This window comes from Bacillus rossius, chromosome 1 (genome assembly GCF_032445375.1).
Source record: "Bacillus rossius redtenbacheri isolate Brsri chromosome 1, Brsri_v3, whole genome shotgun sequence".
NCBI lineage: Eukaryota > Metazoa > Arthropoda > Insecta > Phasmatodea > Bacillidae > Bacillus > Bacillus rossius.
In genome coordinates this window covers 128,061,518-128,080,603 of record NC_086330.1, presented here as the reverse complement: position 1 = coordinate 128,080,603, position 19,086 = coordinate 128,061,518, and the positions used below count along the sequence as shown (strand labels likewise).

Sequence of the window (19,086 nt, the reverse complement as noted above, 5' to 3'; positions counted from 1 at the left end):
GGTCATAACAACACTGGTAGGAAATATAAACTCGACCTTACATATACAAATATACTTTAGAAACCTACACCAGATGACGACATCCATCAGATGAAATCAAGATGGCGGTCTCCACTAAACAAGATGGCTGCCTCCAGCAGACTAATGCATGGGTAGGAGTGGGGAGCTTGATGATGATGGCATCGTAACGAAAAGTGCAACGCACAGGAGTGTGGAGCTCGATGACGAAGTCATCAAGTTTTAAAATTAAAAATTTATTAATATTTTTTAATAATTTTTTTCCGATTTTCTAAGTTAATATTTGAAGATTTTCATGATGGTGGATGTGATGTCATAATTCGGTGGAATGTTCTAGAAAACAAAATGGCAGAAATTTCTAGAAAACAAAATGGCGGAATCCAAGATGGCCGCCGAAGGTGACGTAATCCAAGATGGCCGCTGGAAGTGACGAAATCCAAGATGGCCGCCGGAAGTGACGTAATACAAGATGGCCGCCGAGGAATCCCGGATCCCCTGCCACCAGCCACTGTCTCAGAACGAACTATCATTACCTAGTGGAGCTGTACCGATTCACAAAATTTTGTCGATATACCGATACAACTGTTTCCTATTCACCGATTCAGGAAAAAAAGAATTGGTTAAAATATTTTTATAAATTTACTATATCACCCAAAATAACTTATTGTAATAAAAGCATGCAATGCAAATGCAAATGTATTTTAGTTTATAAACGGAATGTAAACTCTCATAAAAATGAATTTAAAATGTGCAACGAGTCTTTGTACATGTTTACAATTCAATAACGGGAATTCCAATACCATCTTAACAAGTGCGGTGGCAAAAATTTACGGTACCAAAAATTTATACGGAAATGTTTTTTATGTGGTCGCTTTGCATGGGAAACAGAAAAAGTAATTTACGTTATGTGATGTCCTATATTATTTGGTTTTTATTTTTTGTTCAATTTTAAAACTTTACGAAACATATTTTTAAAAAGTCTCCATCACGATATTACGAACATTTCTTTGCAGTTCAAGCGATTGATATTTTCCGTTGTTTAAGTGGTAACCATGCTCTAAATAAATCAACATTGCTCTAACTTTACCATACTAGTGCCGACCTCCGTAGCGTAGTGGGATGCACACCGGCTTACGATGCGAGGGTCTTTGGGTTAGAGTCCTGGGTACGGCATCGATGTCACATATACAAACTGATATTTGTTTACAATTTGATAACGATGTTTGAACGAGGACACATTGACCATTTGGCTGTTGGCGACAAGCTGTAGGCCACTTAACTAAAAAATAAAACCCATTTTGGTTATATATTTATTTACTATGCATTATATTAAAGAATGTTATTAAAAATATAGTATGTTTGTTTGATATGTATAGCCGGCAAATGTAGCTAAGAAATTATGGTAGTTCAAAGTATGTAGTAGTACGAAAAGTGTACTGGTGGATTTTTAGGCACTTTCAATTTTCAATGATATCGACCCAAAATTAACAAGTGTATCGTGAATTGACAGAAATTCCGATTCAAATAAATATCGGCAAAAAGGCTTCTGCCGATTCGTATCGGTACAGCTCTAATTTTAGCATTTCCTAGACACCAAGTTCACTTGAAATGGATGAGGCTTCTAAAGACAAAATCGAGACACTGGTGGGTAAAACAAGTAGTACTCCGAAAAAACCAGATAAATCACAGCATAGACAGTGACGTTTCCCAATAATTGTAGGAAATCTAGGTTTTTCCAGACCACCAGGAATCAAACTTTGATCACCTTGTTTGAGGCCTCTCATAAAACTTTAAATAAGCAGACTAACAGAAAAAAGGAAATTCTGCACAATTTTTGTTTGTTTTAATTCTTTTTCTATGAATTTTAATACTGAACGCGATGCTACAAGCCACCAATTCATATATTAAGTGACTCAATAGTGATTGCATGGATTTGAAACTTGCAAAGACATAATGTTTCTCTGCAGACGGAAAGAGAAGCATCGAACAGCAAGAAGATGGCCGAGAAAGAGTGCCTGCTTCACAAAATGGAGGAGGAACTAAAAGTTTGCAGGAAAGAACTTGAATGCAGGTAATAATATAGTAATTTATTTACTTGTTGCTCACACTACTACATAATGTTTTACCTACAGAAACAGGGTTGAGGACGTGGTGTTATAATGCTGAACACCAAATATGATTACATTATCTTCGATAACATTTGACTTAATCTTAACCTTCAAAATACATTATTTAAGAATGAGGTTACTACCCCCATTCGTTTTACTAGTGGTGCTAACGAGAGACAAAAGTCAAATACAGTGGAAGCGAAACAATTCTACAACGTAAAAATAGAGTTTAAAATCATAACATTATGAGGTTGAAAGGCCTAAGGTGAAGGGACCTCCAAACCACTTTTGTTCCAAAAATTTAGTCATCCAGGAAGGGTTAGGTCTGATCCATTGACTTTCACCATATTGGTATGGATGCCTCAGTGATCATAGCCCTTGGATAACCCTGAACCAACTGTCTGAATAATATTCTGTCCAAATATGGAGATTGGAGCCACTACCAATACGACCGCTTAGTGATTGCTGTTTTCTATCACGAAAGCCTGAATTGCTGCATACAAGTTGCCAGTGCAGCACACTTTTGAATTAAGGTTGAAAATTTCATTCCATAAATTCAGACTTGTTTTTTCTAGTCTGAACCCAACATTTTGTGTACTGTTTCATATTCGCGGATGCTGTAGTGCTCAACAGAACTATAAAAAAGCATTTTAAAAAAAGGTTCCCAACAGGGGCCAACCTATCCTGTTGTTTTCATCGTGGAACATAATTGGGATCATCAGTTTGTAGAGTGTAAAATTCTGTAATAAAATTTCATCAAATTTCATTACCCATTTTTTGTAGCCAACAAAGTGTACGCCTTCCCACACAAAGAAACAAGCAAAAAAAAATTGAAAAATAAACTTATGCATTATAAAAATAAAAGCATTAAACCAGGCGAATTACGTTCACAACACATGACATGGTCAGTTCAAAATTACTTCTAAAAGGGAAAAACTTTACATCACTTGATAACCTAACCTGAAAAATGACAAAAATTTATACCAAATTATTATTACTGGATTTTCATGGGGAAGGCTGTAATCTGGGTTGTTACAAAGTAATACAGCAACAAGTAATGACTTAAGCTATCTAAGTTTACTGTATGAAGAGCAAATGTTTGTCTTAAAAATATATGCATACTCCCACCACCAAGCTATGTTATCCAAGTTTCTCAGTGATATTGTGTCGCTGTGCGCACTTGTGCAACTCCTGCTTGTCTTGGTTGATCTCAGTTTCCACCCTCCACGCGGTTTTCATAGTTTAAGCAAGTGGCAGCCAGTGAAACCTCCTCCCCAGGTGATTTTTATAGAAACCCAACTCTCAGAAGTTATAGGCTGGTTACAGGACACAAAAGAAGAAATTCTGTACAATTTTTGCTTTTAAATTAACTTGTTCTCGTAAAACTGCAATAGTAACCTTTTCATATTAAGAAAGTAATATTCAGATTTATGAAACACAAAAAAAAAAAGCATTTAATTTACAATAGTTATATGAGTCATTTATATTTTATAGTTGTGATTATTTTTGTTGTAGAACGCGTCCAATTTGTTGCATGTAGAAACTGAAACACTATTTACAAAGTTATGAACTGCGAAATGAAACTTGTGAGTTGGTGTTCCAAATATGACTTATTATTTATATAGATCAAAGTAATAAATTCAATTATTTAGTTATAAATATTTATTGTTGTTTTGAAAATACTGTTCACTACACTATTTTTGTTCTTCAGTGATGATGACGAATAGTAGGTAACACACTAAGATGTATCCAAACTGTGGTTTTAATAAGGTTATGTTTAATTGAAATAAGAATTTAATATTCAGCAACATTTAATTTCATTAAATAAAAATCATTCAAATTGCACATGTGTCAGAAAAAAAAGTTGTAAAAATGTTGGGCCTCCCCTGAAACACATGCTCGGCCCTATCCCTGTTGCTGCCGCACTGAGAGACCTCGAAGTATGGCTGTAAGTGCGTCGTGACGGAGGAGCAAGGAGCGCACGGCACACAGTACCAAGCACCAGGCATCCCAGCCCAGTTTATACTATTTTTTCAATGCTTGTGTTAAGGCCATATTTCACAGATTTTTTTATTTTTCCATGTAAAAGAGTTGTGCATGGACACTTTAAATTTGCAGTTATTTTTTGTTTAAAAATCATAATTCTCAAAATATTTCACTTCAAAGTTGAATATTCAGTGCTTTTGGGTACTATTTTTTTTTATTAACTGTCCATTTTTTCCTTAAAGAATTGCATTTGATGGGATCTGTACAAAATGCCCAACAAAATATCTTATTATGGAAGAGATAAATCAATTACCGAATGTTTAGTGTAATCATTAGTGTCGCTTGAATTATACTTTATTATTTTGATAAAAACCACCATTAATCTCTTAATGGAAAAGTTTCAGATTTTGCTAATTGCTAGTTTGAAACTTAATCTGTAAAATAACAATTTTGATGTTTTAAGTAATTTGCAACACTCAAAAAATATCCACTTTTGCAACACTGTTTTTGTTAATGTCAGTTGCCTACAACACTCTTCTCTTGGACTGTACAGTAGTTGTGCCTGTGTCGTACGCACCCCACTTGCACCCCCTGCCGTTAGACCGCGCGGAATTGTCCCCCCCCCCCCCCTCCGGCAGCAGTAGGCTGCTGTCTGACCTTGAAGATTAGTCACACAAAATAAAAACTTGTCAAAGTTAAAGGGACAGAGTGAGCATTACTAGGAAGAAGTAAGGCGAAGTGAAGTTTGTGGAAATAAATGCAATGTTATTTTATGTATTAAATTTTCTCTTCAAGTTTATTTTTTTAACATCAAAGTATTAATGGGTAAACGAATTCCGCGAAAACCTCGGGCTTTTCGTCCACGATCTAAATAAAATAACATCAATTTTACGTGAAACAATACAGTTTAATATTTTAGTAATACATTTCTATTTTGTGTGTTTGAATTGCGTGAATTTGAAATATGTTAAAGTTAATATCTTCCCGAATGTGAATTGAATTTGAAAATGTAAAATTAAACTTTTTTTTTTCAATTTGAGTATTGCAATGTGTTGCTACAAACTTAGAGGTGAGAGCTTATTTCCACATACGGATTTAACAAAATGTTACAATCTAATTTTCAGTCAGTATTTGACTTTGTTATTTGTTGTAGTTATGTATGTACGTTCAGCTTTACTTTTAATAATGCAATTTTATCAGCATAATGCAGCTGGCTATCACTGTGTACTCAGTAAAACGTCAGCTTATGGTGCAAGAGGGTGCGGGTTCGAATACCGGCCATGTTTAATTTTTTTTGCGCTCATGGGTTTTAGTTAACGTGAAAGCCGTTTCCATAAGCAATGCAACTTATAAACCCAATATAGCTAGATAACTTAATGGTCCGCTGAAACTTGATTTAACTCCTGCTTAAACAACATGGCTATAAATGGTGGTACGTATCGTGGGAAATTTTCTTGACTTTTTCTTGGATTCTACCATAGAATCAACTAATTTCCAATTTATTCGTTCATTATTTGCTGTTTACTGTGTACGACGCTTTTTACCATTTGTATTGAAAAAAATAATTCTGAGACATTTGAAATCAAGGGAGTAGTAGACAGAAAGGAAAATTATAGTCGAGTATTTTAAAACATAAATGTATTTAGCGAACCTGTGTGTGTTGAATCTCGAGATCACAAATGTTGCTGAGGCGTGTCAACAAAATTCGCTAGGCAGGTGGGTGTCGGACCCCACATATATAGGTCTTTCCTCCTTTTTCAGTTTTTTTTTTCATGTGTTATGTTTCTAAACATGTTTTGCCAGCTTTTCTAACACTACGTTAGCCACGCCCATGCTTACAGTGGGTGTATGTGATTAATCTTCAATAATCTATTCTATGTCATAAGTATGTAAGTGCTTAATCCAATCGAAAAAAGCAGCAGATCGTTACAGTGTTTTGAAAACGTGTTGATACAAATGATATTAGTGCTATACCACCATCTGTAATTGTAGCTGTTATTCTGATGACGATATCGCCTCGAACTCAGTAAGCTGTACGCACCGATTATCTCGAGATTCTTTTTCTTGCTGAGAGATGCAGAGAAGCATTTATCAGTAATTTGTTTAATAGTCTAGCCTTTGAACAGTAAATATAAATGAGTAAATGTTAAATTAATTTTTACACTCAACCATAGCGTGGATATAATTATTAATTACAAAACTGAGACTGTATTTAGAAGTATAAAAATACTATAGCATCATGTTCTTGCTGTGAATACATTCTTCGGGTCAAGCAAATATTACTAAGTACTTTTTTTAACGCTTCTCCAAAAAACTGCAACACACATTTTAAAAACGTAATAAATTTTGTTCTGAAAAGTAACACCTATTAAACAGTCTTTATTCTTTAAAAAAAAAAAAAAAAAAAAAAAACTAAGCCAGCCTTTAACAACACTAAGACAGTTCATATTGTGTTTTATAAACTACAATTATTTGTACTTATATTATTATTAAATACTGTAATTATTGACATGAATATTATTATCTATAATTTACATTGAGGTATGAAACAGCACAGTTTCTATTTACCAAATTTAGGGACAACTTAACATTTCAAACAAGCATTATTGCGATTTCTTGGCGTACAGCAGTAATGAAGTTTTTTTGAAAGAATTTTTAAAGATGAACAGTTTTGGCTGAACACGATGCTACCAAAGCTGACACGTTCTACTTAAAATGCGTTCTGCCTGAAATAATAGATAGCCGCATGAAAAAAAGTAAGATAGAGACCAAAAATATATTTTAGAAGCAAAAGAAAAGAATTGCAAGTAAAATAAAATTAAAAAGGATTTGTATGTAAATAAGTGAGTGTAAGGCACTGCTACAAAACGTTTATGCTATATTAGGCCTAGGACTTAACAAAGAAAAATAATAACTACAGGCAACTGTTTATCCTGAGATTTTTTATAAATTATTAGAGCAAAGAAAGGTTTTGTTACAAGTGCTGAGAGCAATGGCAAAAATTGTGTGTATATTTTCATTTACTACCATGAACATTCCAGTTATATATATTTTGGCAAATAGTAAATTTTCCTTAATACTATTTTTGTTTGTTTGTATATTTACATTTTATTTAATGAATTACGTTGTTTACGGAAAGGGTTTTTACTAACGAAAATGTTCGAATTTACGTTTTATTTTTCATTAATTTATCTTGTACATTTACTTCCTGTTATAACAAGTACGAGATGATTATTACAGGAAAGATTTGATAAAGTGTGCTTGATCTGTCTCAGTATAACTATGATGATACATGTCTCGTTTTGGGATTTATGTTTTGCAGGCAGTCAACATTTAAATTAATTTAAAAATTGTGCTGAATTTGCAGAAAACATTTATGTGTCTTAGCACATCTGAGACATTTATTTTCTGTTGGGATCTTGACTGTTTAGCCACTTATTATTTTAATTTCTTACAAATATATGCGAAATTGGTAAGGAAACTTTACTGTTTGCTTACGAGGATATGCAAATTAAGCTGGAAAGCATTCCGAATGATTGTACTGTATATGCTCATACACAGAAAAAATAATAAGGTTTTATTTTTAAAAAAAAATGGTGTGATATCTAGTTCTTAAAGTTCTTAAACATGTAATATTATAGAACACACTTTGTTAGAATATATAAAATTCATGTTGCGATCTGTAAATATGGAAATCTCATAAATAAGTTTAAAATAAACATAATTATGTTTGTCTACCACAAACTAATATTTTTGGATTCTAGTACCCAAATAAAATATAGCCTACTGTGTATAGCTGTATACATTACTTTGAGTTTGTGCGTTCTCTTAATTTGAAATCTTGCACCTCCTGAAATATTTCAAAAGCATAAGAATCCTTGCATGTAATGAAACATTTTTTTAATACTGTGTACTATATATATATATATGTGTGAGTGTGTGTGTGTGTGTGTGTGTGAGTGTGTGTGTGTGTGTGTGTGAGTGTGTGTGTGTGTGTGTGTGTGTGTGTGTGTGTGTGTGCGCGCGCGCGCATGGACGCAATTTAACAATTGTTTGTAAATTTTTTTTTTGTGTTGCAGTACGGTAAAGACATTTTACACTATTTAAAAATATTGGCGACGACATGATTTATTTTATAAATATAACTATGTGGCAATTTTCTTGAATAAAATGGTCAATATACACTGTTACATGCAGCTTATGTTTTTCTATCATTCTGTTGTCTAAATCATCGTTGCAGTTAATGTTTTCTGCGCCGGAAATAAATATGCTTGGACTAAATTAAAAATTATATCTCTTTCTTCTTCATTGCTCTTTCTTGCGGTCAAGCTTAACAAGTGTTTTTCCCTAATGATTTTCCAAAAAAGTATAGTACAAACATTTTCAGATAAATATTTTATTTCTCAAAAGTAGCACATCTAAGGCAGTTTAGATTACACACTAACATCCTTAATATTTTTTTTTAAATATAAATTTCTTTATATGCGTTTATATTTGGTGTACCTAACACATTATCAATGGCCACATAATTTTATGGTATTAATTTACGTTGCTTTTTTTTTTTTTTTTTTTGCTTAGGCACCTGCTCAATTCTCGCATACTGGACGAGATTTAGTGAAAATTTGCCGCGAGTTCGTGAGTGAAAAGTGATAAAGTATACTTACTTGTGTGACTGCCGAACTCAAAGTATCATATGTTTGTTGTATCTCTTTTTCTTGTGACCACGATCCTTTTCGGTATAAAGGAGTATTATTTAACCTTTATAATTAATTATCGTTTAGGATTAGAAAATGTATGTATTTTAGCGTTGTTCATTTGAATTTCGTTCAGTAGTGATTTGATGGCCGACAGACACATAAGGTGACTGGCCTGCGCGGTGCTGTGAATAAGCTGGAATTTGCAGTGGAATCGTGAATGCAAGGCTAAGGTCTCCTTGTCAAGCAAGTTATGGTATGCCCTCAGTTCCTGGAAATTTGGCAGGTAGTCCTCCTGGGTGAGAGCATGGCTTTACACCATGGATGAGTGTGTGTTTGTGGGGGGAAGAGGGAAGGCATTACGGACAGTACAGTCGCACCTAGAACATTGTAGCCGCCTATAAAGCAGACTTGCTGGCAGGTAATATGGCCTTAAACTTATAGGATGATAAATACTAATCTGTTGTTAAGAGATTTCATAGGAAACCTTTCAAGTTACGCACTATACACGTCACTTTCAGAGTTAAGACCACAGTAATATTTACAGTCTTCAGATATTTTTTTTGATTTTTTACTGTGGGGTTTGAAAAGTACATTTAATAAGGGGAAGGGGGCCTGACAACATTATTTGCACCCTGGCCCTCAGTTTCTGTTGACGACCTTGCCGTATGGGATGTATTTTATCCATAATAAACACTAGATTCAAACCTGTGTAACCTATTCCACCTTATAACAAACTTGTCATGAAGTGTCTTGAAACAAAATGTGTTAATGTTACAGCAAAGAAAAAACAAAGCAGTTGGAGGAAAATAAGGCAAACCTTCTGGAAGCAAAAGCCAAAGATAGCAACAGGCTTGAAAGCCTTACTAAAGAGGTAACTAATAACATTTTATAACATTATACTGACTTTTTGAAGAGGAAGATATAGAAAATCATAAATAAATACATGACTTATTTCAGTGCATAAATATTAGTGATGGGCCAGTGCCGATTCTGGAATCAAAATAACAATGTTCTGCTAAAAGTGTAATTTCAATATAATTGTATTAATCTAAGTGGTTGTATTGCAAAATTATACCATAATTTTTATTAAAAAGATTTTCTACGTTGTAGTGATCTTCTTTCACAAGAGGTTAGTCTGTTTCCGTACATTCCATACAGGTGTCCGAAAAAGGTCAGCCTCCGTTTCCGCACTGTCACCGAGATTCTTTTCACATTCTGGTAGACATCTTTGTTGCTCCGAAGTGCTCAACCATCTTCAGTCTGGACTGCGCCCACCATTTTCCTTATGACTCTCGTATCCGGGAACTCCAGTTTCTCCAGCTTATAGTTCATCGATAGGCATTCATAGGCATACAAGCTGACGTCGACCCAAGTGTCTCCTCGGCTCCTTCAGGCCGTTATGCCTCGTCAACGTCCTCCCTTGCGATACGAGTGCACCGACTGTGAAGTGCGGCGAGCAGGGACGCACCCGCGTGCGCCCTAGTATGCCAGTGGGCTTCTTTTGTGTAAATAATTATGCTTTTTATGTAGTTTTAAATGGTCACGAGCCTCAACAATTGTGTATAATATGTATTCGTAACTAATTAATTAATGTGTAAATTTGCTTTTTAATTAATTACTCGCTAAAGTTGTGTTAATATTTCTGTGATTTTTCTCAAGTGCTTATGCCGTGCTAGTAATGTAATCGCAGTAGAGCTGTAGCAAACCGTATGTATTCGTTACTGAGTAACGGGTGCGGCATCTAGTAACGAGTAACGAAACGTTACACACGAATGCATTTCGTTACTCGCATCTTTCGTATGTTTCACGCATGCGCGCGCGTATTCGTTACAAAGAACGATGTTTGTTTATTAATAAAAGTATAATTTGGAAATTCGTCGTCCAAGTTTTTTACTGTTTATTAAAGGTATTGTGTGTGTAGACAAAGTTTTAGATTCGAACAGAAACAACGTAAGAAAGTATTTTTTACAAATTATAAATATGTATGTTTTTGTTTTTTATAATCGCGTATTTTCACGTTTTATGTTCTTATCTTAAAATATATATTATAATAAAGCCGCTCTAATGAGAGTTTATTGTTTCTGCTGTTAATTATCAAATATTTTTAATTGTTTATATTCGATTTATTTTTATTTACGCGACGTCATACTGTACGCGTACGAAATACGACTCGATTCGATGCTGTTACATAACATAGCATGTGCCATGTCATGCGGTATCAGAAGTAACGAGTAACGATACGAAAGTAACGAGTACTAATTGTTATAGTAACGAATACATACGGGTACACATTTTTTCGTTACTTTTACACCTCTAAATCGCAGCCTGGCGCGTCGCGGGGCGGGCCTCTCCCACGCCGGCCGATTTCCCCTCCCCTCCCCCCCCTCCTCCGCGTCCCGCGGGCCTTCGACCGCTGGCGCCTGGCGGGCGGGAGAGAGAAGAGTCTAGCGACAGCAACTACCTTCCTGCAACTGCCGCACCGCTTACGCTCGTTCCGGGGCCGGCTGCCGCATCGCTCACGCTCGTTCCGGGGCCGGCGGCACGAACATATATGTCATCTGAAACTTCTATTCGTCAAATATGGCCTCGTGGCTGAGCGCTTAGCGGCGCTATCATTTAATCGTAAGGTTGCCGATTCGAATCTCGGCAGGTGCGAATTTTTTTTGTACTTGTAAAAATAAATACGAGCACGTATAATTTCAAAAGTAATAAATATATTTGAATAATGAATGCAAATAAAAGTAAATTTATTAATTGTAATTTTCAGATAAGGACATGATAACTAATGGTCAATTAGGTTAGGTTAGCTACATAATAAATACTTTCAAACTTTGTGGACGGTTGATTTGGTTAGGATAGTTACATTAAAGATACTTGGAAATCAAACATCCAGGGGGTAGGCGCTCCCGATCGGCCAACTTCGGAGAGAATTGGCATTTGCTGCCAGTTGCAGGACGGTAGCATTGCTGTCGCTAGACTCTTGTGCGGGAGAGCGCAGTGGTGTTCTGGGCGCGCTAGAGAGCAGATGTGCACGCCGCTCCGCGCTGCTCGTGAGGCGCGTTTTATCAAATCGCAGTCCACCGACAGTGAAACGTCACGGGTCGTCTCTGCAGCTGAGCTGCATTCGTTGTATCGCTGGCCATATTGAGTTTTACGAGTTTTCCGGGACGTCACCAGCCGAACGTCATAGGCCGTGTACGCGCATCTACGGACCGCCGAACCTCTCAGTCAGTACGAAACTCTTACGTGACGGACCGCGCACGCACTGTGCATCATTACAGGACAATCGTAACCGGGACGATAGTTACGGGATTACCTTCCCAGTTTGTGTCGGGACGTATTAAAAAGACGAGACTTTCATCCGGGAGTCCGGGTCGTAGCGGGGAGGGCGCTCATTCCGCGACGTGTCCGCCAGGCTGCGGCAGGCTCTCTATGCGACAGTAAAAGGGGCTCGTGGAACGGACAACACCGAGTTATCCTTGGAGCTGCCTACCATTATTCCTTCTCACCTAAAATTCCCTCCAGGTCCCGTATTTCCCGGTCCCGGCCACGTTGGCCTGGACCCACACCTCACTGACGAGAGCTGCACGGGCAAGACAGGGCAATTACGCAAACAGGGAATCAGGGACCTAAAGCAGAGGGCCATCAAAGCATTGTTTTGGCCATAGTGTTATGTCTTGTTTTGAAATTCCAGAAAGGTACACCTATGTTGTAAAATGTTATTCGCTAGACCATATTTTCCCCCCACTTTTGAAATCCGGTTCTCTACTGCAGCTTTTTTTATTCCATTCTCCTGCATGGTCTCATTTAAGACATTTTAACTTCTTGACCATCTCAATTGCTTAATTCAGTTTTGAGAAATTTTGGTTTATATTTGGTTTTTTTCAGAAGGTTGGTTTATGATTTAGATTACTGCTTCTATTTGGTTTTTCGAGAGATTACTAAGTTGTTCACGAAGACCATGCAAGTAACTTTTGACCCTTCTTATTTTTTACTATACTATCTATTATTTTTAATTATAAATGATTGGCCTAAGCATCATTATTATTATTTTAATTTTCCCAATTAAAACAAACTTTTTTATCAGAGTATTAAGTCAGGAGAATTTTGATATGCATTATCTTAAAAAGAGTGGAATTTAATGGATTCAAAATTTAAAAAAAATTGAATCTCATCTCTGAGAGTCAAAACTGGAACCAGATAAAACACTAATTCTTTAACACACTTTTCCCAATTGCACTTTACATCAGTGAGTACTAAGCAGACATTAGATACTAATCACATCTTGATGAAATCAAAATCAGTGTACATATACATGTAACACAGCTCTGTAATTAGAAGTAATATTTAGCTATCAATGTGGAGACATGCTGTCGTGCTTTTAATTAATTTTTTTTGTAATAGTAAACCATGGGTGATTTATTACATGGATGCTTACAACCTCAATTTTACCTAGCTTACAGTTAATGGCAACATAAATAACCATTCATAGCTCATGAATCACTACCAAAACCCTAAGTAAATATTTTAAGTTGGCTGTCAATCTAACAAACATTGACATAAAAGACTATGAAATTTGTAACAATTTCTTTGTATGGTAAAGTAGGTAATGATTTAATATAGGATAATTGCTCTGCGAATATATTGTTTGTCAGCATGTCACTAGTGGAGGTGTGTTAGCTGGAATAGAATCTCTCTGCACTGTGCATGTAGGGTAGGTTCCCTCCTAAGGTTATGGGCTCAGGCTTCTAAGTTACATAGTGGTTTTAACAACAAAGGGTAAAGGTGTTTTGGTAGCCAGACTGTCACAACGAGAATTGCCATGAAATCTTATACGTCAATTGACATTTTGCTTTGAATTTCAGAGACACTCGATGGAGACAGCACTCAAAGAAGCATTCGATTACAATGGACGCATTGAGCAAGAACTTGAAGACGTGAAGCAAGAGAATGAAAAATTGGACCGGGTCATTCATGAGAAAGATGGCTTACTGATGGTGCGAAATGATCTGATCAAACTAATGCAGAGCAACGAAGCTGCTCATAAAAAGGAGAAAGATAGAGCAGCCAATGAAATTGAGACATACAAAAGATATTTTGATAAGGTACGATCAGGATATAATTTCATGCTGCGCACACCACTTAGCCATTGGTATTTATATATAAAATAAGTACTGTTACTATGAGTTGTTTAACATACTGAAAGTCAAACTTTTGTCATCTTGTCAAATAGTTTCTTGCAACTATTTTAACATTACAATAACTTTGCTTGACTTGCTGCATACAAAGTAATGTGCATACATAGTTCAGTAGACTGCTCATAATATATAGCCTAGGTAATTTAAAATTACAAAATCATGTATATTATTTAAAGAAAGAAAAAAGGTTTACATTCTTTCCTGTATTTTTCAAGATAAATGTTACACATAGGTACTGATATATCTGAGCATAGTTGAATGAGGTCTTGTTATTTCCATGTAAATAATCCAATGGCAGCTGCTTAAAAAATTACAATGGCTCAAACATTATTATTTGACATGATATCTTCACACGACCCTTTTCCAGAACCGACAAAAAAAAATGCACAATGTATTTTTAAAAATGTGAAGAACTAAACAGAAGGAAGCAGCTTCTGTTCGTCTGTTTTGTTGAAATAAGTCAGAGTGCACAGCACACCAAGTAATTTCAGAAATTATTCCCCTGATAAAATTCAGACAGCAAACAAATGGTGAGCACATTTATCTACTGAAAAAATGATGACTGCATGAGTTAATATGCCCTAAAAATATTTGTTATGTACACGTTTTGTCATGATTATGAGAGACCCGACCACGATGCCAGGTTCGGAGCTGGCTGGTGACCCTGCTAGGCCACTGGTGTCACGCGCCATGTCACATGCCATACACTGACGTAAGGCATGCCACGCGCGTCTGGCCGAATAACAAGGGTTGTCACTACCCCCTCCCCCTCCGCTACCCGCGCATCGTCCTTCCTCGGGGCGCTGTTATCTAAAGCTGAGCAGCTTTGGGCATTCCGCGGGCTGCCGCGCGGAGTGGCGTGAATGAGCACCATCTTTAAGGAATTTTCGGGCATCGGGTTGGTCCGGGATAACGCGACACGTACAACTGCTCTCGTCGGTTCAAGAAGGGCGCCACAGGTACTTAAGCAGCAACGCCGGCTTCCGCGGAAGTGCCGCGAGAGTTCAGCGAGTTCCGTGAGAGTTCCGTGAGTGAAGGGAAGTACGACATCGGCGAAGAGGGTGAGAGACCCCCTATAGAGTGCCGTGACGCGGAGAGACGGGATTGAGAGAGTGCGACAGAGTTGCGCGAGACTATGTGTGTGGACAGGCACAAGGTAAGGGGTAAACCACTGTTGAGCCTAGCTCCATGAGGATTGCAAACTGTGGAACTTGACAGACATTGAGTGACTTGCGAATAGACAGTTTTAAGTGCTAGTGATTGGTGATCGGACATTATTTACGTACAATTATTTATTAGTAATGTAAATATTAGTAATTAATAAAACTGTAATAAATATCAACTAGGCTATCCCTTACGAATCCAGTTCTCCCAACATTAGTCGTAACATTTTGTTGTCATAAGTGGGATATCCCTAATTAAATAATTTACGAATAGTTAAAAGAAATAAAAAAATAGGATTTGGATTTTTGGTATTAAAATTAGTGTTAGGAACTGTAGTTAGTTGGAGTGTAGTTGTAGTAAAGATAGTGTTAGTTTTCAGTAGAAATTTAGGTTATCTCGTAGGTAAAATTACACTGTAGTTCGTAGGACAGTAATGATAGTGACAGACTGGTAGTGTATGTGAATGAAATGAAGAACTATCAAGAAGATATGAAGAACTGCTAAGAGAAAATGAAGAATGTTCTGAAGACTGATATTGAATACATGAAGAAGAACCAAGAATAAATTAAGAGAATCGACGAAACCGGAATTCGGTTCGAGGGTAAAGTCAAGTGCTTGGAGCAGCATCTCGCACAACAGGAACAACAGATAATTCAGCTTGAACAGGACATTGAACAGTGTGTAGAAGGAGTTCCGATGGATAATCAAAGAAGCCTCTGCTGTTACAATACTGTAAGTGTTTCTCCGAGGATGTTAAGGTGGAAGGCATTTCCACCGGCCACTCAAAATTCAAGCCACCCACTTTCGATGGTCAGTCTTCATGGACAGTGTACAGGCGACTGTTCGAGGCAGCTGCAGAAGTAAATGGTTGGGGCAAGGAAAAAAAGGCTACGGCACTTGTCTTGGCCCTGCGAGAATCTCCACTATAGCTGCTGCAGATCATACCAGTTCCAGACCAGAAATACTATGGGGTATTAGTAGAGGCACTTGAGCTGAGGTATGGCGACCGACACATGGGCGAGGTGTATAGAACAGTCCTGAAGACACGTCAACAGCAATAGGCGTAGCCAGGGGGTGGGGGTTTAGGGGTTCAACAACCCCCCCCCTTAGCACCAAATCTTTAATTAATTTCTTATTCATCACTCAAACAAATTTCATATTAAAATTAATAACATTTTTACCATTACAATATTTAAATTTAATAACCGAAAACTGCTAAAATAGCACTATTTTGCACCTTAAAATCCAAATTTTCCCGGGGGAGGACCCCCGGACCCCCCGCTTTAATACGGGGGGGGGGGGGGAGCATGCTTCTTAACACCCCCCATACCCAAATCCCGGCTACGCCACTGCCCAGGAGCACCAACAGAGTTCCGCCAGCAGCTAGCTTATAGACGGACTCAGAGATGCGGAGGTTCAGCAAACTCTTCGTTAGGCCTGCCACAAAAATATCCGCAATGCTCTTGTTCATGCCCTGGAAATTGAAAGTGCCTGCATTGGCTCAAGAAACATGAGTATCAGAGCGAGACAGGCTGTGATAGAACTTTACCACCAAGCGAATGGCTGCTCGAGTACTAACGAAATTATACGCGGGACACTGAGGAAGCTGTTGAAAGGATCGAAGTTTTGGAGAAGGGGACGACAGCGGTGCTTCGTCTGCAAAGAACTAGGACACATCCGGCGCGAGTGTCCGAATAGTGGTAAGAAAACCCAAGAGAAAAAGACAATGCTGTGATGCAGCGATTTAACAAGATGAGAATCTACTGGTCCGACAAAGAAGAGGTCACCCAATTTGTTTCGCGCGTCGAGAAAGAGTGCACGTCCAGCTTGACTGCCTGAATCGTGTGAGAGAACCGAAGGAGGAAGGACATCGATACGACAATAGGATTAAGGAGGGTGACAACTCGCAATTTAAAGGAGCTACAAGTCGTCTACAGTGTTCTGCATGCAGATAAGGGCATGTTCAATGCAGATTCCCGGAATGGGAACGAGCCCAGCGGGTTTTCCCGATGGAAAGGAAAGCGGCCACAGCAGCAAGTGCAGAAGAGCGAGACCCATAGTAATCGCAAAGCAAACCTATGGTCCCAAAGAGTCGGACGGCCGCGATGTTACATCTGTCAAGAAGTGGGCCATATCCAGTACACCTGCTCGATGCGTAGGATGGCTTCGCAGCATGGTCCACAACAGCACAATATTACCTGTTCGGGACAAACAGGTTTAAGGAGGGTGTGAATGGGTGCTGCCTTTCTGGACTTTTCGGGCATCGGGTTGGCCCAGGATGACGCAACACATCACAACTGTTCTCGTCGGTTCGAGAAGGGCACCACAGGTACTTAAGCAGCGATGCCGCCCTCCGCGGGAGTGCCGCGAGTTCCGTGAAAGTTACGAGAGTTCAAGGAGTTCGTAGAGTTCCGCGAGTGAAGCGAAATGCGACATCAGCGAAGACGGTAAAAAACGCCCTCGAGAGTGGTGCAACACAGAGCGACTGAATCGAGAGTGTGCGACTGAGTGGCGCAAGACTGTGTATGTGGACAGGCGTGAGGTAAGGGGCGTAACACTGTTGAGCCTGGCTCCAGTGAGGAGTGCGAACTGCGGAACTTGACAGACATTATTTAAGTACAATTATTTATTGGTTATGTAAATATTAGTAATTAATAAAACTGTAATAAAACTTAATTGGGCTATTCCTTATGAACCAAGTTCTTCCTACATAGGTCATAACAATACATAAAGGTTGTTTTTTTTTTGTCTCATCAGTTCATTATTTAATATTTACAGGATACAGTGTTATTTTTTTAGTTAGTGATTATAATTTTCATTAAATAAATAATTTATCTCTGTGTTGTTAATTTTTCTTCGTAATTAGCTTTCGCATGAGTAACATTTTAAGAGTCAGTGGTATAAGAATTAAAAATAAAAAAATAAATAAATAATAAAACTTGAACTGCACTGTGCTTCAAAGCAAGAAAAAGTAACTAGTTCAAGGTGAAAAAAAAAATGGTTATATCTTGATATAGGAATAATATTGTGGCTTTATATGTTTCAATCCTCAATAACAACCAAATGCATCTGGATAATATAAAGATAAGCTCTCATTATAAATCAACATTATTTTATTTTATTATCTTTTCTTTCAAAATATTTCTTTATTTTTTTTACAAGGCATAAAAAACAATTCCCTTCGTACAACGATTTTAAGCCTCAGAATAAATCTGAAAAAACTTTGTCACAGATATCAATTTACAGTAGGCGGATCATATCTAGAAGCCTGAGTGACCGTTACGGCCAGGGCAAGCAGGCGCTTGGAGGGGGTTAACCTTGTGACTGCGCATGCGCAGAGTGCTTGCGAGGGGGTTGATCACGTGACCGCGCATGCGCAGAGCGCTTGGGTTAGGCTCATACTATCGGACCAGAAAATATAAACCTTTTTCTGTAGTTTCTGTGCAGGATTCAGCCAGATTGGACTGTCCTATTTTGTTTGCGCTTAGTCATCTGAATTCGCTACATTATGTGCTTTTGGTGTTGTGATTAATTTATATTAAACATGGTTTTACTGTAATCGGTCCGGACTTGAATACACTTTGTCTTATTGTTACTAGTGTTAATTTCGTCTTGTGAATACGTGTGTTATGAAACACTTTAGAGTGCGTGGCTAAATAAATTAATTTGTTGTGTGTTTTGTTATCACGATGCCACCGATATTATCGACGGTGAAGGGGAAGAAACTGCATTCGCAAGCCCGTGAAATAATTTATAATGTATTGTCATTCATGGAGAATGAAGCTAAAACTATAGAACCATCTATTCCAAAAGAAAAGGCACAGTTGAGGACAGCTGCAGCTACTGGCGTGTCTCGTAGCACAGTGCAGAGAATTAAAGTAGAAGCAAAAACGTTGAGCATCGGAGAAGGATGTT

At 37.6% G+C, this 19,086-nt stretch overlaps 1 protein-coding gene across 1 annotated transcript in view; it reads left to right on the top strand.

The window, feature by feature from the left end:
• Positions 1–19,086, top strand: part of LOC134535123 (GRIP and coiled-coil domain-containing protein 2-like) — a 197,824-nt gene that overhangs the window by 160,123 nt on the left and 18,615 nt on the right. The window contains exons 12-14 of the mRNA XM_063374105.1: positions 1,986–2,089; positions 9,587–9,680; positions 13,675–13,914. Of these exons, the coding sequence (XP_063230175.1) occupies positions 1,986–2,089; positions 9,587–9,680; positions 13,675–13,914 (438 nt within the window). The remainder of the gene's footprint in view (positions 1–1,985; positions 2,090–9,586; positions 9,681–13,674; positions 13,915–19,086) is intronic.